Source organism: Sinocyclocheilus rhinocerous, unplaced genomic scaffold (genome assembly GCF_001515625.1).
Source record: "Sinocyclocheilus rhinocerous isolate Xijiao unplaced genomic scaffold, SAMN03320098_v1.1 scaffold24, whole genome shotgun sequence".
NCBI classification, from domain to species: Eukaryota; Metazoa; Chordata; class Actinopteri; order Cypriniformes; family Cyprinidae; genus Sinocyclocheilus; species Sinocyclocheilus rhinocerous.
Window position 1 is genome coordinate 1,652,193 of NW_015647124.1, and position 14,296 is coordinate 1,666,488.

Below are 14,296 nucleotides of genomic sequence, written 5' to 3' on the forward strand. Positions count from 1 at the left end.
ATGAAAATACTACGTGAAATCTAATTGGCTGAGTGAACTGAACCTAGAATTCTTTTGACAATCAAAGATGGAGCTTTAATTTCTTTCCAGTTTAATAATATTTAGTAATGTTAATGAAATGTAGCCTATAGAAATGGCTAGGAATTGGGTGCTTGGATGATTTGTACATATAACCTCTGTCCAACTGGTTGGTCTGAGCAATTTATCTAAAAACAACATATTATAGCCTATGGCTCTAAAGACTTCATATAAAACATCAATGTTATGTCATAATATGTCAGATACCTCAACTGAATTTAAAATCATTGCAATAAATTCTTGTGGAATGGAAAGATTCCATGGATGTTAAAAGATCTTCATGGAACCACAGATGCTGATAAAGAGCCTGTATTTTTTTGAGTGTAGTGTATAGTACGTCAAGGGGCATGACTAAAGGCTCTGCTCCAAAGGCAATCCCAGAAAGAAAGACGATGTGGGTTCAGTGAAAAATCCAAGGTGATGGACAATGGAAGAAAAATCTACATTACAAAACCAATTTATTACTCACCTAAAACAATTAATAAAACGGTTCAATCTAAATTTGAGTATTTTACCCACGATATTTGCATGTACTATGAATTTATGCTTATAAGAGTGTAACACCATTATCAACACGTCTGTGAATGTCATGTGAACCTATTTGTTTGATGACTATACTGTTTCAAATTGATTACTGTGTAAACATGCACTACACATGCATCTCGTGCATAACACAGCGTTCTAAAAATGCTGTGCTCAATTTAAAAGAAATGAAACGTTTAAAAATCATCTTGCTCGTGACACAGCATTCTAAAAATGTGGCGCTCAAATTAAAAGTAGTTCAACGCTCAACTGATCTTTTCTTCCATATTGTGACGTACATCCGAATGCAACCTACATATTTTATATTGTGAAATAAAATATGTAGGCTTACACTTACTTGTTGTTTGGATTTTGAGGTGTGGGCACAAAAGTTGAGGCAGATAAACATAAGCTTGCAGCATGGGGTTTGAATGGACTAAATGATTGGAAAAATAATGCATACATCGCCAGAGAGAAGTCTAGCAAGACCAGTTCACATTTTGATTAAACAATTGTTCATAATAAGATCTATAACATGCACTTCATTTCATTTCATGTCTTTAAAAGTAGACTCTTTCTGAAAACGAATGTTTGACTTACAGTTTAATATGACGCTGGTCAACATCCGCTCTGGTAAGCTCCTCCTCCTCGATGTCACTCTCTCCTCCCGAACTGCTTTCGGTGGCGTCCGAGTCAAACTGAGCCTCTGTCGCTCGTAAATGCGTGGTGCCGCTGAGATGCAGTTGATCCAGTTCCAAAGCCACCCTACCACCCTTCAAAAACCGACTCAGGTTATGTGCGTGGGTGCCCACGGAAGCGCGAGACCCTCTCCACGCCCCTGGATCCGCCCTGCGGCTAGATGTCGGGGTCAGAGTGCGGTCCACAAAACCAGCAAGTTGCTGTTTGAAATGCCGTTCCACCTGCTTGGCCTGCACCACCTGCAGCCGCTTGCGAAGACGCAGCAGGCGGCCTTCGATGTCCGTTTGCCTGTGTTGGCTCTGCTGAGCCCGATCCCAGAGCAGAGCCTCCAGGTTGGGAGTCGAAAGGGATGAGTCATCGTGGACCGGGGAAGAGCTAAGGGACGAGGGACAGTCGACGACATTGTTACTGTTTGTTTCGACTACCATTCCATCAACGGGACTCTCCGGTTCTGCGTTAACTTCTGCACTTTCAGACAAAGCCGTGAGCTCCCTTTGTGATGACACGCCTTGAATGCTTGGTGTCAAATTCTGTTGTGGCTTCACATCGCCGTTCTGTCCACCGGTTGCAAAGGTACCAACAGACTTCGAGGACACGGATAACAGCGCTTCCCCATTGGTGGAAGGCTGGTTGCTGTCTCCATTCACTGTGGCCACACTGCCTTTCTCAGCCACGGCGGCACTAGGTACGGCCACTTTCTTGGAGAGTCTGTTCACAGGCACCATGGTACTTCCAGCTCCGGTACCGTTGACCAGACTCTTCAGTTGACCTCCAGTCAGCTCAAGTGCGTGGCGCTTGCGCAGCAGGAAGTCGCTGCCTGCAGCAGCGCTGGGGAATATGGAGCTGCTCAGCAGGCCGTGGCTCTTCAGCACCGACTGCTTGATGAGGACACCTTGCAGCTTCAGTGACTCCTTGACTTTGGTGGACGAGGGCAATGGTTTGACATCAGAGCACAAGTAAGGTGCCAGCTTGCCCAGAGACGGGGCTTTAGACAGGGGGTCCTGCTCCTGACCCTTGACGCTGTGATAATGGGCGAAGTTCTGTCCGTCGTCGGCGTTGATGTGACACTTGCCGTTGGTGTGGCTACCGGCAGAGTCTGAGACTGAGTCGGAGATAAGGATGTTACTGGCGTTGCTGTTGTTCTCGGTGCTGCCGGGGGACAGGGTGGATGAGGGAGAGGCAAGTTTGAAGCGGATGTGGCGGGCTTCGGCTGGGGCGTCAGTCAGAGCGGGCGCCATCGCAGCCATGCAGGGCCAAGGAATGGACACGGCAGCCTGCACCTCCAAACCTTCACTCCAGCCCACCTACACAGCCTGGCTACAAAGGGGGGGAAAAAAAAGATTTAGGAGACTGCAAATATACACAATATTTTGAAGGTGAAGACAAATAACAAGAGTTTTCAATATAACAAGAGTATTCAATAATCTTTAATAACAACCTGCTGGAGATACAAGCCATTTAAACTAGTGCACATCATTTCTAATATTTTCACTCAAGCAGACAAGCAGTTTGCAGTCCACTGCACTTCTGTAATCTTCATATTTATGACAAAAAGGTGGGGCTTATTTATTCATTTATCCACATGAATTGTGTAAGATCATTATGACTAGGAGTTTTCTTATCTTAAATGTTTTCTTACAAGACCAAGTTTCAGCAAACCTTATTTTGCGGCTCAAAATTCGGAAGATAAGTAAAATGCCTAAAACATAACTGCAATCTCTGTCTGATATTCCTTCTCCAAAATTCAGGCCAGCAGGCCTTCAACAAGATTCTTTTTTCCCTAACGTATTCATTAAACTTTAACAATAAGCAGCCAGCAGCCAGTAAGCTATTTAGTCCACTTACTGTCTGATAATGAAAATAAGCATTGCACTTGTGTAATCTGCCTATTTAAGACTGAAACAGGATATTCAGCGGGTGGGTCTTTTTTATTCATTTTTTCCACATGAATTGTCTAAGGAGCGTTCTTATCTTAAAGGTTTTCTTACAACAGTCCATTTCGAGCTTCACATTTTTTTTGAGGCATTCATGAGTAAAATACCTGAAACACAACTGCAATCTCTGCCTGATAATCCTTTTCCAAAATCCATGCCAGCAGGCCTCCAATAAGATTAGTTTTTGGGATAGGGAATATTGTTTTGGGAGGGAAACTCTTTGTAATAACATGCAGTGTCGAATCGTTCACAATAAGACCAGGAACGTAAATAGGTCAATTGTGATGCCATACTGATTTTTATTTTAGTATCAATACACTGGATAAATAAATATAAACACAGATCAGAAGATAACTACTGAAAACAGAGTAAGTGGACACAAACAGAAATTTGCGTTATCAGTATTTCTTGGACAAGAATTTATCTGCCCCGATGCTCTTCACCTCAAAGTAAAAAAGGGAATGAGAACTCATTGACCTGAACTGAGCGGGGACCATTACCATAGTCGTTAGTAGGGAAAGACCTACTCTATTCAAGCTTATGTAAGAGCAAGCCTTCTCAGTTTCCCCTCCTCCTCTGGCCTCAGCAGACCATCTGTGTCAACGGAATTAGGAATATGCCTTTAGGCCTCAACAGATAAGAGACTATCTCTTCATAAGTGCATGTAGATGGTTCAACTCATGAATTACCACGTTACAAATACCCATACCTCAATTCCAACAAACACAGCTGTAGAGTATTTCACTACTAACAAAATATGTCAGTGTGGCTTCTTAATTATTATAATAGCCACTGCAATATCAAAGGAGGTATACAGACACACTGACACAAGAGGGTGAAGGATATTTTACTGATGATACATTACTTGCCAGCAGTTTTGCATGAAAAGTACACTCAATAAGTAACTCAATAAATTAACGTTAAGCTAGCTTTTATTTGTCACAATACTACCAATGGTGATAAATGATATTTGTTTACGAACGGCTGCAACTTCACACAAAAGAGGTTTGTTTGTTTTAAGGTCTTTGTCTCTGCTTTGTGAAAACACTTTATAAAGTAAATATTTTATTAATAAGGTTATTATTAGCAGTAACTCTGTCAACTGCATGACATGAAAAGGGATGGTCATGTGATGAAAACATGGTGGTGCCCATGAGGGGGCGACCCGCTCCATCTACAATATAACCGTTTTTTTCTTCTTCTTCTTCTTTTTTTAGCACACTGATATTTTCATTTCAAAAAGTAATGTTCGGTCATTTTAACTGGCAACAAATTAATGTAATATTTAATCTGAAACATTAAAACAAAACGCTGGGTGTGTTCTCAGGGAGTTATGGAGTTTGTCAAATATGTCAAAGTAGTAAACATGACAAATCCGGTTAAGGATTAACAAAGAAGGGGCGAAGGGAGCGTAAAGAGCGCAAACGTTTCTGCGTAATTTCAAATAAAATCAAATAATCGCGCGTTTTCTAAGCATGACTGCTATAACAAGCGACCTTAATACAGGAAATACCGGTATAATACACGCTTCGGATCAATAATAGGTAATACGTATTAGGTTAACGTTAAATTCGTTTATAAAATCTCACACACCAATGCCTAGCTACTTACAACCATAACGCACTTGTGCAATTTTCCGCGTTAGCAGGCATATGCTGAACAGACCACATGAACATTCATACCACTTCCGTGGCGTGCATAAACGAAGGAGCGTTTCAGCTCAGGCTCGAAGACTAACGTTACACGTAGAAGCTCATTAAATACATCGTATGGCGTTTTAATGCATTGCTGCTAAATGTCTCGCAAGCCTCATACTGTAAATGGGAGCATATGCTCTCAAACGGCCTTGCTTACATTATGCAAGTCATTTTAACCAACAACGAGAACCGGTTTGAAACTGATAAGGTAGTACAGACTAAACGAGGCTGCTAGTTGTAGATCAAAACATGAGGAAGATATATACGTCCGTTATAGCTAAAATGGGGAGGGAAGTAATAAATAAGCGCGCGTATGAGTTTATTGCGTGAGAAAGTACTAGATAGTAAATGATTTAAAGCAAACATACGAGCCTTCAAACCCCCATAAATAAAATGATACATAAAAATTATTGCAAATACAACAGTTCCTGGTAATATGAGTTCAACTGGAAGCTCAGATAGGTTTGCAGGCTTAGGTTTATGTAACATAAATGCTGCTGCTGCTCGAGATCGTCCACTAACAAAGAAAAAGGAGGAACCTACCACGTGACAGGCGCGCGATCCGAGGGAATTTCGACAACTATTCCACCTATTTGGCTTCAATCGCACAATAATGTCACCAAAGCACGAAATAAGCCGTTTGGTCAAGCAGCCCCGCCGCCTTTGCCATATCCGTGTCCGCTTCGTGAAAAACAACCCGATTTCAGGAACCCTTTTCGTTATCGGCTCCGGAATCACGAAATGGTTGATACTAGACAACACCTTGTTGCTGCTGTCCCCTTCAGTGGATTATGGATAGCAAATGTATATTTTTTCTGTATATTATGAATCGATGTTTTGCTCAGATACGAGTAATTTTCATATACGCCTTTATTTACAGATTGGAGGTGGCATGGACCACCGGTTTCGAGATCATTTTCTCATCGTTGCAGGGAGAAACGCACGAAAGATGGCGCCTCGTTCGTCTCCCTTGGATTTGAGCCTGACAAATACAGATGCAGAGTGTGTAGCGACTAGCGAGAAGCCTGTAGGCGGGAGACGTTCTCACGCCCGCCGCTAGAGTGAACGCAGAACAGCTATTCACCGGCCGGCCACTAGAGGGGGACCGCGAACGCAAAAAAACATGTGGTATAACGTTACATATATTTCGCCAAGCTCAGCCGTCGTACCAAAAGAAAAGTATTCGAATAAATATTTTAAATAAATTAATTATTTTAAATATTATCTTTAGTTATTCTTTCTTGTTCTTATCCATAATTACAAAATTAATTATGCTCATTATTCTAGGTTAATGTCAAATTACTCACAACAGACTTCATGTAGGCATACTGCCTGTTCTTGACAGAGCTCCATAGCCATCTCTATATCATGTTATATAATACTGTCTTAGCTTCTTTTTTTCTTATTTCTAGGCACTGAAATTAGTTTATTACACTTTATTACTAATTTTAAAACCCATTAATATCAAAATTTTTTTTTTTTAAGAAAAAGCTTAATTTGACTTTTTTTTTTTTTTTTTTTTTTTTTTTAACATATTCATTTATTTATGTTTTCAAGAATTATAAATACAGCCAGGGGTTATAAAATTAAATTTTTTTTTAAAAAAAAATTTTATTTTTTTTTTTTTTTTTTTTTTTTTTTTTTTTTTATACATATCAGCAAATGTATTTATTTATGTTTTCAAGAATTATAAATACAGCCAGGGGTTACATTAGGATAAACAAAACATAATAATAATAACAAAAAGTAGAAATAAAGTCGCGCGTGTGTGTGTGTGTGTGTGTGTGTGTGTGTGTGTGTATATGTGTGTGTGTTATCTGCGATGTTGATAGTTTTCCTTTATTTTGTAGTTTGTGCTTGTTCCTACTGGCTCTTGTAAAGCTGCGCCATCTAGTGTTTGATTGTAGTCTTTCCTATATGCCCTATATTCGATTAAGTCAAAAATAAAGGAATAGTTAATAAATGAAAATGTTGCCGTATATTCACCAACCTGTTAACAATAAAATGTAAGACTAAAAAGGATATGGAAATTATATGGAATATGGAAAATACATATTTTAAACACACACACACACACACACACACACACACACACACACTCAGAGAGAGAGAGACTCTTAAATGGTTAGGATTTAAAAACATTAAAACATTAGTTTACAATCTTAACCCCTTGTTCACACTTAGAAATGAATATTTACAGCAGACTTGCTGGATCTTGATTTGCATTATAATGAAATAGAAACATTGCGGGTATCTTGTAAAATCATACCAGGAAACAACATGAAAATATATGCAGTATGTGCCTTTCAAAAAGGTACATTCTATTCTATTCTAATTTCGCCCAGGTCACCTTTACTATATCATTCTTGCCCTCTGACACTTTCTGCAGCCTGTTTCTCCTCCCTCTCTTCCTCCTCCTTCCCGCACAGACTGGGAAGTAATCCTATATATATATTAGTTTTTCACCCTGTACTTCTTTAAAGGCTCTTCTCAGCTCACTGACATTGTGTCACACAAACAAAGAAAAATGCCAGAAGAAGTTCCTGCCCAGTGCAAGGCTCCCAAAGATGAGCTGGACAAATGGTGAGTCATATTTCAGTAAGGACATAGTACATTAATGCAACATTGAATTTTGAATACTTTAAATATCTGGTGCTGTTGCATGCTTAATAGCTCAGCATGAATTTGTTTTTAGTTATGCACCATCATATCATGACAACTCTATGTACAGTATATAGGTTATGAGTAGTGGTTTGGGAATGAAACTATTTGAAAGGCTAGTTAAAATGTGTGTGTTGGATACTAAATGACAAGACTGAGCACATGGTGCTGGTGGGGGGAGCAGGTTTGGGAAGTGATGATGCAGGTGGAAAATTATCCATGTTAGCCATCATGTTACTAAGTTAAAGCATGTGGCTGGAGCACACATTCCCCTTGGTGCTTGCGTTTGATATCGACAGAGCTTTGGAGATACATATTACGATAGTTTCTGTCATTTTCCAGCATTGTAGGCTTTCACGCACAAATGATTAACCTCCATCTATAATTGTGAACAAAGCAAAGTGCTCTCTTTCTAGGTCAAAAGGTCAGAGGTCAATGCACTCACACAATGACACAATAATGTGAACTTTACGGTGAGTTGCACAAGTTGTGCCATTTACAAAAAAGCGCTATCTACTTTATGACTATTTCTCAACTGATTTAGTCAATAGCACTCATTGTAAATTGAGGTTATCATTTGCGGTGCATCACTTCTGGGTTGTTCGCTTACACATAAAATACAGCATTTGCCAGTTGCATTATATTGCATTATGTATTCAATTCATTAAGTAATCATTCAGAGTACATTTGAGATTACAAAATAAAATTAAACAAAGGCTTGAGTCTTTGCATCCTGAATATGCATGATTGCATACAAGTCAAAAAATAATGATAAACATTTCTCATATTTGCATGCAAAATTCAGAGCAATATGCCAAATTTAGCATGAACTTTAGTAATGTATATGTGTGATGTAAATATAGCCTGGTTTCAAATAGAGAGTGGAGGTGTGCTCACAGCTCACATTTCATCGCCTGTATTGCAATGTCTGCGTTATTTATGAGGGTAATAGTTGCTGTAACGTGCAAATCTGGTCAAGATCTTAAAATCACCTAGTGTGCAAGAATTATCCTTTTTATTCGATTTTAGCACTTGGACAGAGAGATATTTCAAACTAGCGCTCTCTGAAGAAAATCCAAAAATGAAAATGTGTTTAAAATGTACTCACCCTTAGGCCATACAAGATGTAGATGAGTTTGTTTGTTTATCAGCGCAGATTTGGAGAAATGTAGCCTTCCATCACTTGCTCTCCAATGGATGCTCTGCAGTGAATGGGTGCCGTCAGAATGAGAGTCCAAACAGCTGATAAAAACATCACAATAATCCGCATGAATCCAGGCTAAAATATGAGTCCTCTATCCATAATATTGCTTTCTCCAGTGAAAACGTTGTGAGAAATATGCACAGATAAAGTACTGTTTATAAGCCAAAGCAGTCCAAAACAGCTCTAAACAAATATGTGGGTGGGTATTGATGTGAGAGGACAACAGGGGATGGACTTTTTCACTGGAGGACGCGTGATTATGGACTTGTATTTTGGCCAGAAGCAACGGTTTTTGGTAAAAAGTTTGTTTCTCACAAACAGCTTTTCACTTCACAAGTTGTTAATTGAATGACTGGAGTGGTGTGGATTACTTGTGGATTATTGTGATGTTTTTATCAGCTGTTTGGACTCTCATTCTGACGGCACCCATTCACTGCAGAGGATCCATTGGTGAACAAGTAAAGTAATGCTATATTTCTCCAAATCTATTCAGATTAAGAAACAAACTCGTCTACATCTTGGATGACCTGAGGGTGAGCACATTTTTAACAACTTTGATTTTTGGGTGAGATATTCCTTCAATGAGGTCCTAAAGGTATAATAATTTCTTTAAAAATATACAGTTCGAAGTAGTTTTGGTTTGCTTATACCATGTCACACTGCAAGACTTCCCAAAGTATTTAATGCCAACTACCTTATCTTAAAAAAAGCATAACTTTGAAGGCTCTTTCATGTGATGACGTAACAACACCCTCTGACTTCAAAGAATGTGGCCCCTTTGATCTTGACATCCAAAAAATCAATGCACAGACACACTGCACAGCAGAATCATAATATCATAGGTGTACACTATTTCTTTGTTAGCACACTAAACGCACTGTTTATGTGTCCAGTGTTCAGGGGAAGGGTGCAGAGGGCTGTAAGGAGCTGCTGGAAGCTTTTGAGGCCTGTGTGAAGGGGACCACGGCAGCCTCATGAGGGGACATGGATTTACATTTAAATATCAAATACTCTTCTACCTGATTTATTCCTAATTTTGTTATGTTTTTTCATTGTGACTTTTATTCTGTTTGAAATGTATCTGCAGTTTAATGTAGCACAGTTTACGGAGCGTTTCATTACAGTATTGTGGAGCGATTGTTTGTACATTTGTCTTCTGTCTGGATGAATGCATTGATTTGTTGATTCTGATTATTTTTACTGTTATTTTTAACTTAGGTCCTTCCTTTCTGGGTCCTCCAGTGCCCTTGCATTCCCTCACATTGCACTGGACTAAACCATTTTATGGACAGTGAAAGGGGTGCAAGAGCTGGAAAGCAGTGGAATAGTTTATTTTGATCCTGGGAAGTTGTTGTCCTCGTTGGTGTCCCTCATGTTTACTGTGTTATTTGTAACAGTGGAAGAAAGAAGAACCCAGTTTTATTATTATTATTATTATTTTCCAGATTTCACACTGTAATAAAACAGTGCATTTCATTTGATTTTGAATAAATTACTATCAATAACCATGACAATTAAGAGGCAGCCTATACATAACTGTGTTCACTAAATAACTGACACTAAATAGCTTCATAATATTTAATTGCATGCAATGGTTGATTGACCTTTAACTGCAGTGGTTAACATTGGCAGTGCTGCTCAAGTGGTTTCCTGAAAGCGGGCCTGTAAACACAGCAACTGACTGTCAGCACCATCTATTGAAGAAATTCTGATGGTGTTGACAAAACCATTTTCATACTTTTCATCCCATGTTAATCATGCATGCATGTCATGTAGGTTTTATAGTATCGCTAGCAAGGGCCTATATAAGATTAGAAAAGGGTTCACAGAATTGTTGTATTGGGGGTTATAGGCACAATGATGCAAATGAATAATAATAATTATTATTGTTAATATAAAAACTCATATTCATATAAAAATATTTGCAGTTTGTATCACGGTTGTGACAGAAAATAAGCACAATGACATAAAACAACAACAATATACAATAAAAATCATTAAGATACAGATAAAAAGGATTAACTCATACCAGCCTGTGTGTGAACTCGTAAATTATTAACACTTTGTTGAACTGGTCAAGTATTAAAACTTTGATGTTGTTTTTTATTTAGATATTTTATTTGTGTTGTTAATTTTTTTTTTTTTATGTTGACCAAAAGACATGAACGCTTAAAGTAAAAGATACATTTAAAAATGATTATAATAAAATAAAATAATATTTTTCCCATGACGTAAACAATTTGGATACACACGGTGTTTTTTTGTTGTTGTTTTTTTTTAAATGTATTTGTTTGTTTGTTTATTTATTTCCGAGTTCTACGTATTTGGTACTTGAAGATGCTTTTCATTCGGTGCCATATATATATCACTTATATTTCACAAACACAGTTAGGAGGAGTTTCTAAATGGTGTTTTTGTCATGAGGTGATGTCCAGCTGGTAGATACATCTAGAAGCAGGAGCTTACTAACAGGACCTGGCTTTCTGTAATGACATGTACTGGGAACGAAAAGTCTGATCGATTGAGAAGGGTGACTTTGATTGGCAAAGCTATGGTTATTTTACATCTAGTTAAACTAAATGAAAATGATACATGTTGATTAAAAAATTTGATTTAAAATATTTTAATTTCAGTTAACATTTATTTTATTATTTTATTTTACTTTTTAAGTAACAAAAATGTTTTTTTTATGGTTTTATTTAACTATAATAAACCTGCCATATTCATAATGCGTGTGGTTTATAATGCTGCTTGCTTGCTTTATTGTACTTCAAGCTGCATGCATTGCGATATGAAATGGATAATTCTGATACTGCATGATGATTGATCAATACAGTTTTCCAGCTGTGTTAAAGTACACAATACACATTATATGAACACTAAAGCCACACTTAAAAATTAATGAATGCCATTGAATTAGATGGCAAAATATCATATGCAGCTACCATATATCACTAGGCATTTTTTTACAGATGGAAGTTGATAAATTAATTTGTTAAATAATGTAAAAACATTTTGGCTTGACAAGTTTTACTGTTTTTACTGTATCTACTATTTACTGTTAACATGTTTTAGCACTGCTATATTCTTTTAGCATTTGGCTAATGTTAATTTAACATGTTCCTACGATGTTTTAGCACATTGTTTACATGTTTTATCACATTGCTAGAATGTTATTTGCATGGTTTAAGTATGTTTTGTCACCTTGTAAGTTTTAACATTTAGGCGTTGTTGACATTTAGCATGAAGCTCGCATGTTTTACTTTATTTCTAGCATGATTTAGTATGTTGCTTGCATGTTTTTATATATTGCTACCATGTTTCATCACGTTGCTAGCACATTTTAACTTGTTGCTAGCAGATTTGAGCACTTTCAGCATGATGTGTACATTAATGAGGAAAAAAAATTAACTTAAATGATTTTAGCAAATGGCTGCAATATAACAAAGAGTGAAAAATTTAAGGGGGTCTGAATACTTTCCGTACCCACTGTATTGTAGCATGTTTTAACACCTTAGTTTTACCATTTTGTTAAGTGTTGTTAAAAATTTTTACCATGATGATAGCATTATCTAGTATGTTGCTAGCATGTTTCTACCATGTTTCATCTCATTTTTAGCACATTTTATACTGTTGCTAGCATGGTTTAACACTTAGCTAGCAGGTTTTTGCATGTCCCAACATGTTTTAACACTGCTAACCTGTTTTCACATTGTATTATACATTGCTAACATTTTTAACATGAAGCTAGCCAGTTAACTTGTTGCTAGCATGTTTTTTTATTAGGTTTTTCTATATTGCTACCAGTTTTCATCACATTGCTAGCACATTTTATCTTATTGCTAGCATGTTTTAGCACTTATCTAACAATAGCATGTTCCTAGCATATTGTAACATGTTCTAGCATGTTTTATCACCTTGTCAGTTTTAACATTTTGTTAAGTGCTGTTAACATTTTTAGCATGAGGCTAGTGTGATTTAGTATATTGCTAGCATGTTTACATTGCTACCATGTTTCATCTTGTTCCTAGCACATTTTATCTTGTTGCTAGCATGTTTTAACACGTAGCTAGCACGTTTTAACATGTGCATGTTTTAACATGCTTCTAGGATGTTTTAGCACTTAATCTAACAAGTTTTAGCATGCCCTAACATGTTTTAGCGCTGCTAGCATGTTTTAGCATTGTATTAGGTGCTAGCATGATTAGGCTTGTCCTAGCAATTTTAGCATGTTGATAGCATGTTTTAGCACACAAGTCGGAACAGCCTAAAGGTCTGGTGGTCAAAGCTTGAAAGCTCTAGGTTGCATACATTTTTAGTAATTTAGTCTCTAAAGAAGAAGAAGCTTGAATAGTAGATAAGTAGATTAGTATACTGACTTGTCAAACCAACATAATATGCACAACTTACTACAACTTCCAATTCTGTATTGCTTAATTATATTTTCAGTTTCATTTAACCTCTTAAGCTCAGGGGCATATTTTTTTTATTTTCGCCTAAATGTGACATACCCAAATGTTAAAACAGCTATGTTATTTTAAACAAACTATACTCTCTCACACCCTTCCATACTCTGTTTTCCCAAACTATTTGCAGATCTCCTCATTATGCATGTCCAGAGGTTATCAGGGTAGGTCCAAAAAGTAACCTCTATGTTTTAGAGCATCATTCTGTCTGAAAGTGAACCATTTACCATATTACTACCTTTGGCTTCTACTTTAGGGTGAGAAATATGATGGTCGACGGGCTGATGTATGGAGCTGTGGAGTCATACTCTTCGCACTGCTAGTGGTGAGGAAATCACTCTCTCAGAGAGCATTATACTTTCCCCCACTTATCACTTATTAGCCTACTCTTTTTTAGCTCACAGCAAATAACTGAAACACACCTTGCTTGTCACTACCATCTGTGTCTTTGTATCTGGGACTTTCTGTCCGCTGTCCTCAGGGCGCGCTGCCCTTCGACCATGATAACCTGCGGCAGCTGCTGGAGAAGGTGAAGAGTGGAGTGTTCCACATGCCCCATTTCATCCCACCCGACTGCCAGGCTCTGCTGCGGGGCATGATCGAGGTCAATCCTGAACAAAGACTCACGGTGAGGGAGTACTGTGATTAAGCATCAAGCGCACTGTGGTGGTTCGATAACTATAAACATGTCCAAATTTAATTAACTTAAAGGGGTCATATGATGCGATTTCAATTTTTCCTTTCTCTTTGGAGTGTTACAAGCTCTTGGTGCATAAAGAAGATCTGTAAAGTTGCAAAGACTAAAGTCTCAAATCCAAAGAGATATTCTTTATAAAAGTAAGGAGTCAACCACGCCTACCTAAAACGGCTCGTTCTAACACACCCCACATGTCTACGTCACGATGTGAGAAGATTTGCATAACGCCGCCCAAACGTTCACGCAAAGAAAGAAGGCGTAACTTAAAAATATTTGGCTGCACAACTGTTGATAATTCTAATAATAAATCAGCATATTAGAATGATTTCTGAAGATCA

At 37.8% G+C, this 14,296-nt stretch overlaps 2 protein-coding genes and 1 long non-coding RNA gene across 6 annotated transcripts in view; 2 read left to right on the forward strand and 1 right to left on the reverse strand.

Moving 5' to 3' along the window:
* kansl1a (KAT8 regulatory NSL complex subunit 1a) overlaps positions 1 to 5,916 on the reverse strand; it is a 21,271-nt gene extending 15,355 nt beyond the window's left edge. For 2 of the 4 annotated variants that reach the window (XM_016513328.1, XM_016513324.1), the window contains exons 1-2: positions 5,474 to 5,916; positions 1,201 to 2,612 (exon numbers count right to left, since the gene is read on the reverse strand). In XM_016513328.1, the coding sequence (XP_016368814.1) occupies positions 1,201 to 2,546 (1,346 nt within the window). In that variant the 5' untranslated portion in view covers positions 2,547 to 2,612; positions 5,474 to 5,916. Of the gene's footprint in view, positions 1 to 1,200; positions 2,617 to 3,340; positions 3,954 to 5,473 lie in introns of those variants that run through there. The other 2 variants (XM_016513326.1, XM_016513325.1) reach the window with 2 other exon arrangements.
* A 76-nt stretch (positions 5,917 to 5,992) lies between these two features.
* On the forward strand, positions 5,993 to 9,785 carry LOC107708958 (uncharacterized). The gene is made up of 3 exons (XR_001636425.1): positions 5,993 to 6,058; positions 7,414 to 7,513; positions 9,689 to 9,785. It is a non-coding gene; the product is annotated as an uncharacterized LOC107708958 (long non-coding RNA).
* Positions 9,786 to 11,214: 1,429 nt separating this feature from the next.
* The window catches only part of brsk1a (BR serine/threonine kinase 1a), a 13,494-nt gene continuing 10,412 nt past the window's right edge, over positions 11,215 to 14,296 (forward strand). Inside the window, exons 1-4 of the mRNA XM_016513250.1 lie at positions 11,215 to 11,219; positions 13,323 to 13,425; positions 13,518 to 13,586; positions 13,743 to 13,889. Of these exons, the coding sequence (XP_016368736.1) occupies positions 11,215 to 11,219; positions 13,323 to 13,425; positions 13,518 to 13,586; positions 13,743 to 13,889 (324 nt within the window). The remainder of the gene's footprint in view (positions 11,220 to 13,322; positions 13,426 to 13,517; positions 13,587 to 13,742; positions 13,890 to 14,296) is intronic.